Source organism: Alosa pseudoharengus, unplaced genomic scaffold (genome assembly GCF_046254945.1).
Source record: "Alosa pseudoharengus isolate Yale_2024_CS ecotype anadromous, Long Island Sound unplaced genomic scaffold, YU_APseudo_1.1 YU_APseudo_1.1_scf_9, whole genome shotgun sequence".
NCBI classification, from domain to species: domain Eukaryota; kingdom Metazoa; phylum Chordata; class Actinopteri; order Clupeiformes; family Clupeidae; genus Alosa; species Alosa pseudoharengus.
The window spans coordinates 565,280-584,092 of record NW_027468881.1 but is presented as its reverse complement, the minus strand read 5'-3'; the positions used below and the strand labels follow the sequence as shown (position 1 = coordinate 584,092).

The following is an 18,813-nucleotide window of genomic DNA, read 5'->3' as shown; positions in this document are numbered from 1 at the left end:
TTTGGTACAATGGGGCTTAATAGGGAGTGAACAGCTCTTGGTAGACGGGCTCTGACATTTCTCAACTTTTGACTCGAGCAACCCGAGCAAAGCAATGCCACGCTCCCACAATTTAGTTCGGCAAAGCCTGACACCAGCCCATGAAAAGTGAATGAGAAGCGCCAACTAGTGATGGCAGTCTGATACTGAGGCTTTGATACGTGCTTCAAACCATTAACTACAATTCCATTTGAACCACTGCTCCGAAGGTTGCTTTGGTACGGAAAAATCATGTGACATACGACGTCCGAAGCAGAAACTGCTTCATTCTCTGAATGAATCACCTGAGTGGTTCGCAGCGCCACCGCCTCACGCGAACCGATCATGCTGCCACAGCCTCGTTTCTAGTCTGAATTGTAGCGCACTCAAAGCATAAACAATTTAGGCTAATGCTCAACATTGCGTTTGGTTCGTAGTAGCCTCTACTGTGACAAGCATTTGTTCGTATCGATGACTATGGAAACATAGGAAGACTCGAGACATGTGGGAAATCTTTATTTGTAAAAAGAACAATATCCCATTCTTACCATACATGTGCACTACGGGGATGGGGTGCGTGCACTAGATCCATTTCACTATAGCTTCTTGTCCACTATCTAGCCGGGATAATTTAGATGCAGCCTTGGCACTCCACCAGGAGAGGTCGCTGTTACTGAAGCTTCGAGTAATGAACCCATTTTCGAATCAACTGTTCTAAGTGGTTCAGTGCTTCACCAAAGCTTCATTTGCCCATCATTAGCGCCAACGTCAAAGCCTCCACCGCTTTAGTTCGCATGTAGCAGGGTGGGGGCGAGACTTCATGATGGTTGCTCTCTATTGTGATCTCTGTCAGCCATCATAATGGACGATGATATCATCTATCCATTCATGGAAACCCAACCCTACTATGGACATGACATGAACTTTATATCTCAGACTGATGTGTTTCTTCTTTGTGTGTATACTGTATTATATTTCTTTTTCTTTCTCTGTTCCACACTAAAATTGAGCTACCTTCTTGTGGGCCTACTAAAATATTACCACCAATATTGTAGCATGGCAAAAAGTATATTATTTTTAAAACAAATTAACAAGTGCTGATACTCCAGATACTCAATTTGCCTGAAGGTTTTATTGCTTTCTTAAGCACAATTAATTTCATCCACATAAAAGGGTTCTTCGAAACATGATAATTTAGGCTGAGCTTATAATATCATATAATGTCATTTACACACAGTGATGGTGGCAGGATATGGGCTTTCTACTCCCATGTACATATTAAAAATCAGCCATCTCTAGCTGTAATAACCATTTACTCAGCGCTATATTTCTGTAAAATGTTGGGTTATTTGAGAGAAAAAAGAAGTTCCTCAAGTGATTACAAACCTTTGCATGGTAGTGTACACATAATTGCACAATGCAACAATTAACAACACCAACACCACAAATATTGCAAAAGCTGCTCACAACTCTGAGGTCATGGGTTCACTACCAAGGGCGCTCACAAACTAATAGAAACGTACATCAGTACTGTACTGCAAGTTGCTTTGGATACAAGTGTCTGCTAAATTAATAAATGCAAATAAACACTCAATCATTCCATGGATCACTTTTATCACACCCATATAAACAGAATGCCACTGGATTTGGCCACTGTATCAAGACAGACAGGCAAATAGAGATGAGCAGACAACATGACAAATTAGAACTCCTCATGAACGTTGCGGGCATAGTCCATGAGCTTGCTTCCAGTGAAGTACTCGCTGTACTTGAGGATCTCCTCTAACTCAAGATTGTGGTTCTGATTTTCATCAGCTACAGCAATCATCTGCTTGGCTTCATTCAGAGCATTGTACTCGTTCATGGGATCCATGTACTCCTGCAAGACAAGACAAATTAAGGCAATTTCATTAATTTTAGTGACAGATGTAATTATGTGTTTCAAACAGACAAAGTATATTTAGAGGGATCCAATTCAATTCAAAATAGAAAATCAGTGCACATTTCATTTTTGGTTCCTCTGACATTTGCAATACTCATTGAATGCCAAGCTGTTTTCGGAAGCTTTGTCCTAGAGTGCCAGCAATCTAGACCATTGTTGATGATTTTTGTACAGCCACAGCATATTCTGTGTTATAGCTATGAACACATACAATGGCTCGTTTAAAAGGTGAGACTCTCAGTGGGTGCAAACCGTGTATTTCTACCCGCCTCTGTTCCTGAGAAATCCCAAGCTAAACAGTGGCTAGTTTTCATCAAAATCGCTGTTTTTTTCTAGAAATGGAGGTATAACGTCTTTCATGAAATATGAAGTGTTGCCTGTAAACTTTCCGGGAAGTGATCAGCGAGACCTGGCGAGACTGCCACCTAGTGATAGACCCACGAAAAATGGCCTGGTTTTGACCTGACGTGCATGCGTCACTGATTCGACCCAAAGCGGCAACCGAGTTATGATAAAATGTCCAGATAAAATGTCCAGATTGTGCGTTTTGTATGAGTTTTCGATCGTCATATATTTCATTTCCATTCATCACAAGAGTTCCCAAAATCACATATAAGGTGTGTTAGAGTGTCTAGTTGTGTATGAGAATGTGTATTTGCAGGCAACAGACTGTTTCATACCATGTGGGTACAAAAAAATTACTTTTAAATACTCTTTATTTTTAGGGCTTTATATAAAATTAACAGGAATGCATTACACACTTTTAATGGTCACAACACATTTGTCTTCAATCCTGGGGCCTCATTTATAAAAGTGTTGCGTAGAAACCATCCTTCATTTGATCTTAGATAATTTCTGAAATGATCGTACGTGTGATTCAGAGAAAACGAACGTACACACAAAAAAACGTGCGTACGCCACCCTTTCAGATGTGCCCATTATAAATCACAAATGAACGTCAACTTGTGCGCAGCCAGGTGGTTTTAGGTCTCCGCCTTGTAAACACCCCCTCATCATTAGCATATGTACTTTCCCTCTCCTAAACGAGGGCAATTGGACATTTTATGGTCAATATTAGATTGGTGAGAACACTAAATATACTAGATCACCTGTAAGAATGTTTCAATCATTCTATTGTAGGTCTTGGTGTTTTTTTTAGATATTATGAAATAAGTAAGCTATATGTTTTTTCACTTTCTTAAGTGGGCTATAGTTCTCATTAGCAGTTTTATGCCAAACCATGAAACATTAAGCTGCGTCCAAAAATGACTTTAAAATTCTTCTGATATTGATCATGCATATGGCAAAGAAAGACATGAGATCGTTGGTCTTGGAATTTTGAAAATGCATCGCACTTAGACCTCAGATTACTTGCAGCACCCTGGCATTACCACAAGGAAATGGTCGTACGTCAAGTTTGAACCTGACGTGGAGATAAGCACTTTTCCACGTCAAAGAAGGTTTTTATAAATCTGAGCGTTGGCATGGATTTGAGCGTACACACGGTCTAAGATCAAATCTGTGCATAAGAACGCTTTATAAATGAGGCCCCAGCACAGATTGGTCAGGCTAAGAATCTTACTTTTTAAGATATTAATGCCCAAACATTTCTTCCAAGATCAGGCAATTTTGAGAGAACAACAACAACAACAAAATCAAGGGCAAAAATTAAAACATTGGAATTGAAGTTGTTAGTTTGGGACCTAAATATAATATACCAGTGGTGGACGATCAGGATGATGAAATATCATGGATTCTTGAATATCGCATAAATTTACCATTTATCATTTGTGTCTGCCTCTGTTTTCCCGATCCTATCCCACTTCCATTTTTCATTTTCTAAGCAGTCTGATTTACAGCGTGGGAATCAACTTCTAGGCCTAATCTGTATGTCATTACTCGTTGGCATCTTAATATCATGTATGATCACTAAATTTGGATTCTTTTTAATGTCGCAACTGGTTAACTCTATTCAACTGCGCTTGTGGTTCAGCTGTGGGCGGTGATGAACGCTGTTTACGTAATGAAGTGACAGCTTTGTAAATTCCACGCAATATGGCAAAGCACAGCGTTCGTTTTCTGCACATAGAAAAACTCGATATTAGCGCTCTCTGTACACTTTCAAAGTTTAGAATACTTTGGTTTGTCTGTAGAGGTCCTCACCACACTACCACAGAAGTGTAATTCAATTTTGAGCACTGTCAGTGGTATAAAATAGCGTTTGTTTTTATTACTTGCTAACTGCCCCCTTAGCATTCACTGTAAGCCTATTCACTGATGATGCAAAAAACGGTCTTGCTCAAAACTCTACCAATTAACATAATTTTGCTCTCAATCAAAAGCTTGAACTTGTTAACTACCGTAAATAGACCCTAGGTTGTTTTTAATCTTAAACATAAATTGTAGTTCACAGTGTCGTGAATAAATGTGGTGAAGGAACACAATCCCAAACAGAAGTGCTGGCTTAAAAGATATCCTAAAAAAGAAAGGGTAGCAAAAGTTTAATAGTTCAGTAATACAAAGAACATGTTTGTTTTCCATCCTACAAAGTTTGGGCTGGCTATGAATAATACTTTTCGAGATAATAATGCCCAAACATTGACTCCCAGATAATGTGTTTTTCAGGCTGTCAAACAGAAGTAATATAAAGGGCTGAAGACAAGAACATTTTACAGGCCTTGGCTTTAGGACCCATTCATGATCTAGACAAGGTTTGAACAAAATCTGAGACGTTGCAGCAACAACCTTATCTAATTTGACACAGAATGACCCATGCATATCTTCTATGTCTTGGTGTTACAGGTACGCTGCCGACTACGTTAGGGCTGGGATAAACGATTATTTTTTAAACGATTAATCTAGCGATTATTTTTTCGATGCATCGATTAATCTAACGATTCATTTTTTCAGTCCGATTCGATTTCGATTCGATTATCGATTATCTCCCCATTAATTCACTAATAGCAACTTATACATGTTTATTTACATATCTGAATGAAAAAAACATTAATTCTTTAACATTGCAATATATGTTTATTGCTCTTAAGATTCCAAAATAAAAGACTATACAAGTGCAAAGTAATGCATTCTTAGTCAGAGGTAGCATTCAATAAAGTTCAGTAGTGCATGTCTAATTGAGTGCCTGTCATTTTAAGACGTTCCTGTGGGAATCCTTGTAATTAACATTAACACAGTTAAAAGGCTGCTAATGTGTGGATGCAATTCGTAACTTGGTTAGTTCAAATAACGGTTCGTACTTCTCCTTTGGACAAGCACTTTTGAGTCTTGGAAAACACTTTTCCATTTACATCGGGATTTTGCAAACATTCAGAGTCAATAAAATGAGCCCTGCATGAGTAACGAATACAAGCAGCTGCAAGTAAGCATGCTAAGCTTGACATCCAAACAGTATTCTAACATTAGCTTTGAGATACTGCTTGATTGCATACTGTAACTTAACTTAGTTTAGTTTCCTCAATGTACTACGTAAGACCTTAGCAGAGTTTACTTTAACTTTACTGCAGCAGTTTTGAACAAATTTGCACAGCATGGTCACGATGCTAAGCGGATTTAATAGCAATTTAGCCCACTGTGTTCTATGCAGTGCTTCTATGTGGCAACAACAATCCTTCAACAATCGTGAATATTTTGCACATGCAGAGGAGGAGCAGCGGGCTCGTTACGAGAGAGCGGGCGGGGCGCGGAAAGGCTGTGTGAGTAAAAAGTGCAGCTCAATGAAATTATTTTATCGTATCTTTAATTTAAATAGTAGACCTACAACATAGAACATCAATGTGTGGTGGCTGGTTTTGATTTCGTGGTGCCCAGCCACAGATTAGTCAACGTATGGAAAACACATTGAAGGTGTAAAATTAAAAATATTTAGCAGCACACGTTATGCTTGACGAATCGACGCTCATATTTTACGTCGACGTATTTTTTGCGTCGACGTCATCGATTACGTCGACGCGTTGTCCCAGCCCTAGACTACGTTGCTCCGTCCGGCATCTTTTGTCTTATGTGTCAATGTCTTGTGTGTGGAGCGCTCTGGGTTGCACTCTGCATAGATAAATGTGCTATATGAATAAAATTTACTTACTTACTATTTATTAATCAATAACCGAACAACTAATTAAGTAATGCACCACACCGTTACCTTACCTTCTATCCAATATAAGCCATCATCATTCATATGGAGACATATCAGTGACAGATTGAACAAACTACATTTATTTGGAAAGTTAACTAAAAACATGAAGCCTAGCAAAAAAATGAGTTAACAGTTTATCCTGAAGAGGCAGAGGGGCCTTTCAGAGAAGACAGGGAAAGAAGAAGAGAGAATGATAAAGCCAAATAACAGGCCCTGATGAATGCTCTGCAAATAGGCTAAAATAAATCAATTGATGTACCCCTATTTAGGCGTGTTGAATTTTTGTTCACTTTTTAGGCTTAATTCTACTTTCACCCCTGCTTTTACATGCAAATATAAACTGCCATGCAAATATAAAATAGAAACCACCTGTGAATAACCAAGAATGTTTTAATGCAGATTTGTAGGGATTGGACTGGTATGATTTAGCCTAGTCTACTGCATTGTACTGGTATGAATTAAAACATCACAGGATGAAAGTGAGAATTCTTGAATTCTTTTAGAGTACATTTCTAAATATTGATGTATATATTGTATATTGTGAAAAACTAAAAATATTACGATATTATTTTTTAGCCATATCACCCAACCCTAGTTGCAGTCTTGTAAATAGTGACCCTGCAAGATTCCTGGTCGTTGCAAAATCCTAGTCTGTGATAAAATCTGTCAAAAATATTTCCAATCTTCTTATTCCCAAAGTCTTCTGTTACGTGACAATAGCAACCAAGCAACATTTGTACACAACATACTTTCTACAATAATACATCTATGAAGCTCTTTGAGTAATATTGTGGACTTGCAGCAGCTAGTAGTTAGTAAGTCTTGTTCATACCACTAATTTTGCTAAATCACCACTTTTCCGAGTAACAAGCACAAGTTTACCCCTGATTGAAGAAATACTTTTTTACAGGGGAGTTCACTGTTACATTGTTCATGAAACTATTCCCACCTCCAGTTCTTCCATAGTCACAATCCCATCTTGATTGCCATCAATGACATCTTGAAATTCTTTTCTCCTCTCACGGACCCAGTCGTCATCAATGTCCTGAGCTTGCTGGTTTTCCACCGTTCCCATGGGCAGAGATATGAATTCAGACAGAGTGAGCTTTTTGTCACCATCCTGATCTAAACACAGAAGACAGAGGCTCGTTTATTTTTGTGCCATAACCAACTTTCAAGTTTCCAACATTTCAAACTCAATGGCAACTTCCAATGGTAAAATATACACACTCAAAGGCAAGCTATCAAAATTTGTATAATGGTCTTTCAGATGCTGTAACTCAGCGTAAGCTTGTTTTGGGCTATTTGTCTATATTTTACTATAAAATCGCTGATTTAGGATAAAATGGATAATTTATTCCTTTGGAAGTAAGTTCTTTAGACTCAATATGTTGGAAAATTACATTGTATGACTTTGCAGAGAGTCTGGCCTAGATCTATAGGCGTACGTTTATTTCCGGGTGGGAGGGCACAGTTTGAGGTTTAAAATCATTGCATTCCTTTGAACCTCTGAACCAATCACTAACAACCGGCGTTTCGTCATACAGAGAAGTTTCTCTGCATCACGCCCATAACAAGCAAGCGTGCATCTCATCAGCAAACAATTTTAAGCTTGTATGCGTTGTCGTTTTCGGGTGAAATGACCTTTTGAAAGGGAATCCTATTGGGCCTATGGGCATCGTTAAGAAATTATCGATATCGATGCCATTGTCGAGTCTGCTTATCGATGCGATTCCTTATCGATTCCCATATTGATTCCTGTACCATTTGCTGAACACTTATAGGATGGCTTTGAGAGTTGTTGGCTTTGAATGTCTAATTTAAAGTGGTTTAGAAAATGAATACCAAGGGTAAAATATCAATACAGTGTTTCCCCTAGAAACTTTTCCAGCAGCGGTGCTGTTGATCGTAGGAAGCCCCCCCCAGAAGATTTTGAAAAAATTACTCCTTAAATGACTTCTGGTGGATTTTGTCGAAAGAAATTGACAGATTGAGTTACAAACTATGACAAAAAATAAAGCTTAATCACAGGCCACTGTACAAACTATTACTATTTAGAATGTACAGTGCTGTGCATAAGACATGTATTTATATAATAAAATTTATTTATTTACGATACATGATACATTCACAAAAAATGGATGTCCTTAAAGGCTTGATTTTTCCTCATTTTGATTTATATTCCTCCTTTTAGCCAATTTTATCATGGTATCTTAACTTTTGCACAGCACTGTATAAACTATGTAGACTTCTCTTTCATGTCATTACACTGTATTGGTGTCACTTTAAGGCCGTGAGGCTTGCTTGATTCTCACGGTTTTAAGCTAACTTAGTAGTGTTGTTGTGCATGGTGCATAAGGATATGTGGATGAAATGAATTATGTTTTCCATGTCGTTTGGTAAAATAAATGCTCAAAAGCCTAACAACTCGAAGCAAATCTATCTTGGATTATAGGAGATAAGTGTCTTGTATCATTTCTATGATTTTGGTGAGCCCTACAGGAAATTACAAACTATCTCCAGATGTAAATGGTTGCATATCCTAAAACCGAAATTCAATTAAACCCACCAATAGGCTAGACCTTAGTTTCACAGCCTACAGTAGGTATGTTAGCAACACAGGGCTTGAAAGCATTGACTGTATAACAAACAAAAACGAAACAATGCATGGAATTTATCTGGGAATAGGCTAGGCTACTGAAGGTAGCTAATTTGGTTCATTGGTTAACATAATGTAGGCTACGTTTTTTTGCACAAAATTGCGTCTGCTGATAAAATTTAACATAAACACAAACAAACGTGATCTCCTGTGGAATCCCTGACTGCGCCTTCAACGTTAGCCTACTATTATTTGTTGACATCAAACCTGAAGGAACTGCAGCTGTTCCCGAAGTTCACTTGCGTGTTTTTTTTTTTTTTTTAAATTAGGCAATTGTTTTGCAGCAGCGCTTGAATGGCGCTGCTGACTACATTGTAGGGGAAACACTGCAGAAGTTGAATGCTTTAACATTTTTAAATTCCGCATACTGTGACATCGTGCTGCGATGTGGTTATGGATGTTCGGAATCGTTAGTGGAATCGTTAACGTGTGGATGTGTACGATTCCGATGGATCGGAACGTTTGGAACCGGTTCCAAACCGGAAACTGGAACCGATTCCCAAGCCTAATTGGGCCACTACTTTTTTTGACACAACCGCGTCAGATTCGCTATTTTTCAAACACTACGAAGGCTCGACACAACATGAACTCGAGCATTGAGAACATTGTTGGTGTACACAGAGTTTACTAAAAGAAAGGTTTTGAACAACTCACTTGTTTTTTCTGCTCGCTGCCATCTTGCAAGGAGTGAGTTGTCCAAAATCTTTCTTTTTAGTAAACTATGTGTACACAAACAATGTTCTCAATGCTCGAGTTCATATGTAGAGACACTGATGATGCTTCGATTAAAGTTTCATGTTATGTCAAGCCTTCTTAGTGTTTGAAAAATAGCGATTTTGACGAGACCATGTAGCCTACTAAACTAAAGTTTGACTCGGGTACGTTCGTAGCCTATTTCAAGTGACAAAATCTATGACTAAAGTTTAGCTGACTATATAACATCCTACTAAACTCTGACTTCGTTCGTGACACTCTTGTTAATAGGCTAAACAAGAGCTAAAATAACTCACACCAACCTTATTTGCACCTTTTATTCACATTTGATCAAAGATTTCATTTTCGCTCCCTATGTTGATATATTCCAAGCGGTCTGCTTCGGGGGCGGGGACGTAGTAATTGAAACATCATGCCTGGGTAACGTAATCGCTCTCAGGGCGAATCAACCTATTCCAGACGGAGTACTGTAGGGAAAAGAAATCGAGCGGAAGTACGTAGGCAGGCAGGGGCCAGGCTATCGTTGTCATTCAGTACCTTGTAGGAATATAGGTGGTGTAAAGATAAGATTTAGGAAAATAGAATATGGAATAGTTTGTGTGTAATAATGTGTGTACATTTTGTGCAGGCACTCCTGCCATAGCATTTATTTCAGTTTAAAGCAAGCTATATTTCTGGGCATTGTGTTGCCTCAGGCCTCTTGCACATCTTTTGAAATTTGATTTAAAATAATCAAATACATTTTAAAAAGTTAAGTTCATAAAATAACTTTCTTTGCATTCATTTCATTATCAATCAAGATAAACTAAGAATTGCTTTACACTGTTAATATAGACTTCAAAACAGTTCTGAAATGCAAAATAATAGAATTTTAATTATGTGATGAAATACTCAATTAATCGCGATAACTATAGAATTATAGTTATATATATTATATATTAACTGCGATTAATCGCAATATTAATCATTTGACAGCCCTAGTTTTGATAAATGGAAGAGTTGCCGAGATATGACCTCACATCCTGTTTGCGGCTTCACCAGAGACTTTCTAATGAGGAGACACAGCACTCAAAAAATCCTTCATAGAAATGCATGGGGTTAAGTTTGTAACACCAATATGGCAGTTGTCTACACATATCCCACCCCTTCCGTGGCAAAAAGTCGACATGTGATTACATTGTACCAATCATGTGGTGTGTTGTGAAGACATCTTGCCAATCATGTGGTGTGATCTCGCTGCTGAAGCAAGGTTGGTGTCGTGAAGCCTTGCACACGTGCATTTCTGCCGAAATAAATGCCCAATAAGTGCCCAAAAAGCGTTGCAATATGGCCGCCAAGTGGAGGGACTTGCCTAAAAGGACTTTGGCTTCACTGCCAATTTCAATTGGCTGTGACGGGCAGTCAAAGTGGCCAGACTCTGTACATTATGAAATGTACGAGAGTCTGGTAGGACCAGGCTAGAGTCATTTATCCCGCCGGTATAATAGCAACAGGGTTGCTGAGATATGAGCTCACTTCCTTTTTGGCGGCTTCGCCATTGAATTCGATTGGCTCTTACAGGCAAGCAATTTTGAAAATGAAAAATCCAACTGATAACTTTTTCTGCACCTGAAGATAATGTGTGTCAAGTTTGGTGACGGTCTGACAAAATTTGTTACCTGTGAAAATTTAGTTTCACTTTTGATAAAATCCAATATGGTGGAAAATCCATCATCGCAGAAATTGACGTCATAGAGTGCGTCGAACTCTGCTTGGTCCAAGGATTCCAACGATACCTCATTTTTGAAGATCGGGAATGCAGGTCCGTGCGTGAACGCACATCCAACTTTTGACCTGTTGGTGGCACTAGAGCGCTCAAGGTGCTGGCATGAAACTTAGTGAAATTAATCATGGGACTGTCCAATATCAGTGTACCAAATTTCACAACTTTTTACCAGACGGTTCATAGACTTCCATGGCGGAATCACACACATCAGCTGTTACAGGCCAACATGCATTTTTGCTAAGTGCAGCGCCCCCTATAGGTCAAAGCTCACCAAATTTCTTGAGCATCCTCCTAATCCGTAGCCTGTCTCCCCCTGTCTACGTACTTCCGCTCGATTTCTTTTCCCTACAGTACTCCATCTGGAATAGCTTGATTCGTCCCTGAGAACGATTACATTACACAGGCATTTCAGGTGTTTCAATTACTACATGTGTGAATAAAAGGGTATTGGAAGCGAATTATGTTGGTAATGTAGCCTAGTTTTGGGATGAGTCAGTATGGCCTACATATTTCTTCATAACCGTTGAGTTAGTAAAAGGACTGAATGTCCTGTGAATAGTTTTTTTCAAACACTAAGAAGGCTCGAGTTCATGTGTAGAGACACTTCATTCAAAGTTTCCTGTTGTGTCAAGCCTTCTTAGTGTTTAAAAAATAGCGTTATTGACGCGATCATGTATCAAAATCGTAGTGTCCCATTCAAAAGGCCATGTCACCCGAAAACGACAACGCGTAGTCCTACAAGCTTAAAAGTGGCACTTCGGACGTAGGCTAGTAATGCTTTTAAAAAAAAGTTTGACTTGGGTACGTTCAAAAAACACCATAGGATGCATTTTGGTAAGAGTTACGCAGATGAAATTTGTGACTGTTTGCTGATAAGATGCAAGCTTGTTTGTTAAGGGCGTGATGCAGAGAAACTTCTCTGTATGACGAAACGCCGGTTGTTAGTAATTGGTTCAAAGCGGTTCAAAGGAACTCCAATGATTTTAAACCTCAAACTGTGCCCTCCCACCCAGAAATAAACTTTTGCCATGGATATAGGCCAGACTCTCTGGAAAGTCAGGTCTGGTATCCAGGCTACCTAATCTACTAGGTTGGGTTTTGATACCTAAAAGGGTTGCTGAGATATGAGCTCACTTCCTGTTTGGCAGCTTTGCTGCCAATTTCTATTGGCTGTTACAGGCGAATGCTTTTGTCAATTGATTCAGAAAGTTATACATTGATGAGGCATGGTCTGAAGATGTTGGCATGTTGGTGGTGTTAGAATGCTCGATAGAATGCTCGATGTGCCGACATGAAACTTGGTGAAATTAATCATAGGACTGTCCCCAACCAGTGTCTCAAATTTCACAACTTATTACCAGACGGTTCTATGGGCTTCCATTGAGGAAGAATAACAATAGGAAAACGTACAAAAACAATGGGGCTCGCAGTTTCGCTGCTTGGCCCCGAACAATTATAATTTTGACCAAAATAATCGTGAATGTATGATTTTTGCCAAAATCAAGCAGCCCTAGGCCAAAAGTAATTGGAGACTGTCTACTGTGATAAAGAAGGGCAATACCTAGGTCTCGAACAATCTCCTTCACCATGTACTTGAGCATGCCACGGCTGTGCTCAGGGTGCAAGAACGATAGAAACTCTTCCTCATTTAGCAGTTGGTCAGCTGGGGGATTATCTGCCTGGAACCAGCGGTCTTTCAGACTCTCCAAAACCTCCTGAGCTGCAGGGTATGAAAATACATCTTCAGAATTACAACGTAACTTTTGACCCATCAGTATGGACAGAATACACCAGTATCTATACAGCCGCTCTTTTAATTACAATGTATTTGCATCTTGCCAACAAGAAAATGTATATCATACCAAAGATCTGTGAAGAGTTAATAGAGATAACATTGGCAAATTCATACTTACTTTCCTCATCCACTTTGAGCTCTTCATTATTTTTTACTTTCTCTGCCACTTCTCTCTCATTGAAGCCTTTGCTGGCCAAAAACTTCACACGGTACTCATCCCAAGTCACATACCCTGGAGGAACAAAAAGACAGGAAACACAGGAAAATACACTGTACACAGTAAAATAAGAATTTACAAATTATTGTATCCAATGTATTTGTCTTTTACATAAAACCGTCAAAGGACTAGGGGTGTGCAATATTATTTATATAAATAAGCAAGGAAATGTTGTACTTCTAGAAATATTTTGTGCATGTGCGAAAAGAAATTGTCTTCGAGGATATGATTTGCAGATGTGTAGAACCGTTTTGTAGCTGTGGAATTAATTTGTCTGTATGCAAAAAAATAAAATAGGCCTACCTGCAGAAATATTTTGTGCACATGTGAAAAACGTGACAAAAAGTGTGACATTCATTGTTTGTGTGCAACACTGGATGTACAAAGCTACAAAACTTTTTTACAGACACGAAATTTGGCAGTGTTTTGTCGACATTTCTAAAGAGCCAATCAGCACATTGCATCGCCTACTGACTAGCCAATCAGTGCTGCACACCGACTTGCCGACATGTAACAACATGTTCAACATCCTGCTGCACACATTAAAAGACCTAGGGCCCTATCATGACATTCTAAAGTGCATCGTCACTCGTCAAAAGTCTATTCAAATTTAGTAGGATGTCCAGTTCACATTGGGAGGGGTTTCGCTATCAAAAGTGGAGCGCATGGCGTAACAAGGTGTTCCTAGGTTTTTAATCAGTCATATGGGTGTGTTTGGGGCGTAACATCATTTTAAATCAATGAGAATTACATCAGTCATTCCCTTTAACGGCGCAACGCGCGATATGTCAAATAAATGCATCGGTATTTTTGCATTCAAAGGCGCATTTGAAGGAGGCTGCTTGCGAGACCGTATAGAATAGTCATTTTTAAACCATGCTTTACTAAAACCTAGCATAGCCTTCACGCATTTGCACTCGTCTATTTGAACTCATTGGCAAAGTGAAACTAACTTCACAAAGGAGTCAGTCAACGACAAGACAGTTATATGCAGTTACTTTCACTATTGACTGACAATGGGTTACCACCGAAAACATAGGCTGGAAAAAGCAACACTTACCCTAATATTGCTCAAATGACTGAATAAAACAACATTTATCCTGCAGAGGAGTTGCTTATATCTCGTGACAGTGCGTCTTCAGCTGTGCTCCATACGTGTCTCTCGCCTCTCCCCTAATCACTTTTAACCGTCATTACCAGTAATATCTTTGTTCTAATTATGTTTCCCATTGTAATCGTGCAATTTGTAATGCTTTGCATGGACGTGCGCTGGTGTGCTTTCATGAATGATAGAAGGATGGTGCGTGCACCTGCCAATATCACTGGTGACATACGCTCTTAAAATAGCATATGAACAACTCGCCATTGACTTCTGACCAGGTTTAGGTGGTGTATGATAGCGATTTTTAGACAACGCGCTAGGCCCCTCCCCTAGGTTGTTAATTGCCACACCCCTGGGCGCAATGCTTAAGAAAAATAAACGTGCAAAATACCGAATTCAACTTTGCGCGGGTGAATAACGAGTATTACGCCATGCGCTGGTGACCCAAAATACAGCCCTTAAGCTTCCTCAAGAAGTATAGTCTGCTCTGTCCCTTCCTGTACACAGCCTCAGTGTTGCACTTCCAGTCCAATTTGTTATCCAGATATTTGTAGTTTTCCACTACCTCCACCTCTTGTGATGGAGGTAGTGTCCTAGCCCTCCTAAAGTCCACTACCATCTCATTTGTCTTGGCCACATTTAAGAGTAGGTGGTTGTTTCCACACCATGCCACAAAGCTGTTCACCAGTTCCCTATATTCAGTCTCCTCCCCATCCTTCACACACCAAGTAGGTAGATCGAACTTACATTAACACGGAAATATCCAGATGATGGTAAGGAAGACAGTAAGATAACACGTAGCCTCGCAAAATTACAGTATTAGCATACAGCTAGCCAGCCGCTAGCATAATAAACCATCATCTTACCTTCTCTCTTGAACACTATCTGCTCTGGAAACAATGTCATAATCCAATTATCCAATAGTCCGTTGTTGATCCAATTCTCGAGGTCATCATTTTAATAGCTATTCTATATTCTAGTCATTTTCTTGTGAGGTGATGAATTTTTTCTACTAGCACTAGCTGACTGTCAGATCTCCTCAGGTGAACTAGGTGCATAGCCTGATGGTAATCGCATAAAGTGAAGTTGAGATGTGTCAAATCATTCCGGTTTCTCACGTAAGATCACATGGTTTTAAAGGGATACGCCAACATTTGGGGAAATACGCTCATTTTCCACCTCCCTTCGAGTTAAAGCGATGGTTTGGAGTAATTTCACCCTAGGGTCCTTTGCACCATGACCCCGAGCCAAACACCCTCCCAGAACCTGTTTTCCCTTGGTCGAACCCTGGTCGAGTAGCGCTGTCAGAAATGAATGAGTTTCTGCAGTCGTAATGGTACCAACTTTTATCTCGTAAATTACCCCACTAATAATGCCCTGAATGGTACTAAACTTCTACAGTATGCTCTTTACTCAGAAAACGAGGCATTGAAAAGTTTGTAAATACACCAGGAGTTTATTTAAATAAGACTTGCCTGATGGATGCTACTATCTGCTACTATACCGCTTAGTGTTGCACGGTGTATCGATACTAAAAAGGAATCACGATGCCTTCACGCAAAAAACAATACGATTTCCGACGTTTTTAGAATCGATACTTTGTTAAAATAATAACGTTCTGTGTCTGTGAACTGCTGCTCTCACTGCTCCTTGCACGCATCTAGGCAAGTGGGCGTGTCAAGCAGGCAGCTCTGAGTGAGTGAGTGCGCAGGCAACGTCAACATAGTCTTTCCCGACAGTCTTCGGCCTTGTGGATAAAACAAAAGGGGAAATCTGGAACTATGTCGGATAGCCTACATAGCGAATAGTGAAGGCAAGCCATCAGGTACACAGAGGCCCGTTTGTAAAATATGTTTCAAAGTCATTTAAAAGCAGTAGGCTACGCATGGAACTTGGCTAAACACCTCGCAGACATATCCCAAAAATTGTAAAGAGTTCAAAGAACGACAGGTTAACGAATATAGAAAACACAACTACATGGTTAGTGCCAAGTTCTTCTCTTCTGTTTTAGTCTAGCTTAAGTGAAACGAGTATGGTTCTCTGGGATAAAGCGAACCGTCCTTCATCAATGAATTTTGACGTGACATAACGAGCTGTAATCATTTTTACGAGACAACTAGGAGTAATCATAGGGTGCTAACGTGATAAAAGCGCAATGTTCACGCCAGAATAACATTACCATAACTTCTATTTCATGTTCGGTCAGTACTATTGGTAATATTTGTCATGGCATGTAGACTGCAATTTGTTCAATAATTATTGCCCAGATATAGGATAGGCTACCCGAAATGCACTAATTAAAGCCCCCAGCATATAATACCACCAAAGCGTGTTGAGTCCTAATAATAATAGCGGGTTATTGTTACGTGAGCAAATCATGTTATCAAAGAAATAGACGTAATGTAGGAATGCACACAGATATATTGCAACAGGTAATGGTGTAGGCCTATCTAACGAAGACCTGAGTGGTTGGAACGTCGTACTTGTACACTGGGCGCAAAGAAGACTACCCTCACATTTTTTCCCTAAAGTTGCAACCGTCAAGGAAATCAGGAAGGGTAGACTATACTGTACATCAGATGGCAGATTAATAAAGATTAGCCCCCTCTGCATAGCATTCAGTGATTTGCATACAGTAATTTCAACACTGACCTTGATCTAGCCTAGTTTGGCTATTTAAAGCTACTTTATTGCCAAAACACAATGTAAATGAACTATAACAAACAATAAAGGACTTAGTTATACAAAGTAGGCCTACTATTTTACTGACTATAAAAAATAATAATTATGTAGGAAGTTTATAAGTTTAGAACCCAGAATTGACCTGCACACTACAAAAGTGCACCGAATTCAACACAAATGACTTAATACACTTGGAGGAGGTATGAGTCCTTTCTTTTCCAGGTATCTTAGGATTTCGCCGTAGTATTGTTTCAGTATCGAGCATCGTGATATTTATGGCAGGTATCGTATCGAAGTCATAATTTTGGTATCGTGAGAACACTAATACCGCTGCGTCGACGTTACTTCCGTGATTTGGGAAAAGCCCGCAAAAGTCCTGGCAGGAAGCATGCATAAGGATGTAGAGGAGGTTGTAAAAAATATTAAAAACTGGATCGCTTCCTGCCAGGACTTTTACGGGCTTTTCCCAAATCACGGAAGTAACGTCGACGCAGCGACGCAGCCCTAAACACGCACTTCGAACAAACAAAAAGCATCTCAGTCTCACATATAGCCATAGGCAAAACTGTATCGGACCGGTGTAATGTTGGTACTAAATCATCCATCGCAAAGAATGATTTTTGTAGCACGTGCAACAAATATGTGTAAGTACAGCCCTGCCCTGGATACATTTCTCAACGTGCGCTCTAAAACATTTGGTTTAAATGGAGATGTAGATCATCACGGGTGCGTTAATAATGTCTACATTGCGGCGAGTTGACACAAATTATTTACTTTGACGAATTTATGTAGTTTCAGTCCTAGTTACTTTACTTTGGGCCATGCTCTTCCTTACTTGAATCACCTTTGAAAATAGAGAATTGAAGTAGCCTATATGGGTGTTTTGGAATGAACGTTGACTCAGATGCTTTTTGAGACTTTGAGCAGAAATGTCTCAGCCCGGTGTTTAGGATGCATCATAGACAGGTTATCTTTCAGGTAGCCTATATATTTTCCATTAAAAAACCATCACGTAGCGAATGTGTTGTGGCTAACTCACTTAGCTCCTGTTAGTAGCCTAGGTTATGGTCATAAGCAAATGAGATGACAGTCGAAAGATACAATTAGTGCTGCTATCAATTTGCTTGGTATAACCGCATTTATAGTTTTCTACAAATGCAATCAAATTGGCCTCCATCACACAACCAATGCTAACTGTAACATTATTGTACCTAGGTCCTATAGCTATTGATATTATAAGATTAACGTACCTGCAGTAAAAACCAATCATGTCCGATAAACATTCTCAGATTTATTTCGGCTTTAAGAAGAAATGGGAATTACATTTCATGTGAAAATCGTCCTATCCTTATTAGTCGTTATCTGCGGTAAACTACAGTCCTTGTAGGAAGCGTCCATTGTTTTTCCAACCTGGTACGTGAGCTGCCACTAGGGGGTATGCGAGATGAAAAGGGCAATGTCGAAAAGGTGTTAAAAATCATTAATTAAATAATAATGTAATTAAATAATAAATATTAAACAAATGTTTTCATTAAAAAATAAGCTACCCACAATGCACGTGATTTCCTGCGGGCAGCCAGAATATCTGGCGCATTAGTTTCTTGGAAGTACAGGCTTGGTAGAAGGCTACGCAAACATGGAAAACTGGCTAAAAAGAGGGACACTGTCCAAAAGGCCTAATTAAAGCGATCGAAGAGGAGAAGTGAGAGTAACAGAGCAGGAGACAGGTAACGATGGGATGAGGGACAGAATGATGAAGGCGGAGGTGG

General features: G+C 39.4%; 1 protein-coding gene across 2 annotated transcripts in view; it reads right to left on the bottom strand.

Moving 5' to 3' along the window:
- Nucleotides 1-1,130: 1,130 nt before the first annotated feature.
- Nucleotides 1,131-18,813, bottom strand: part of sdf4 (stromal cell derived factor 4) — a 46,671-nt gene continuing 28,988 nt past the window's right edge. For both annotated transcript variants that reach the window (XM_076276219.1, XM_076276220.1), the window contains exons 5-8: nucleotides 13,162-13,275; nucleotides 12,810-12,968; nucleotides 7,060-7,235; nucleotides 1,131-1,897 (exon numbers count right to left, since the gene is read on the bottom strand). In XM_076276219.1, coding sequence (XP_076132334.1) covers nucleotides 1,721-1,897; nucleotides 7,060-7,235; nucleotides 12,810-12,968; nucleotides 13,162-13,275 — 626 coding nt within the window. In that variant the 3' untranslated portion in view covers nucleotides 1,131-1,720. The remainder of the gene's footprint in view (nucleotides 1,898-7,059; nucleotides 7,236-12,809; nucleotides 12,969-13,161; nucleotides 13,276-18,813) is intronic.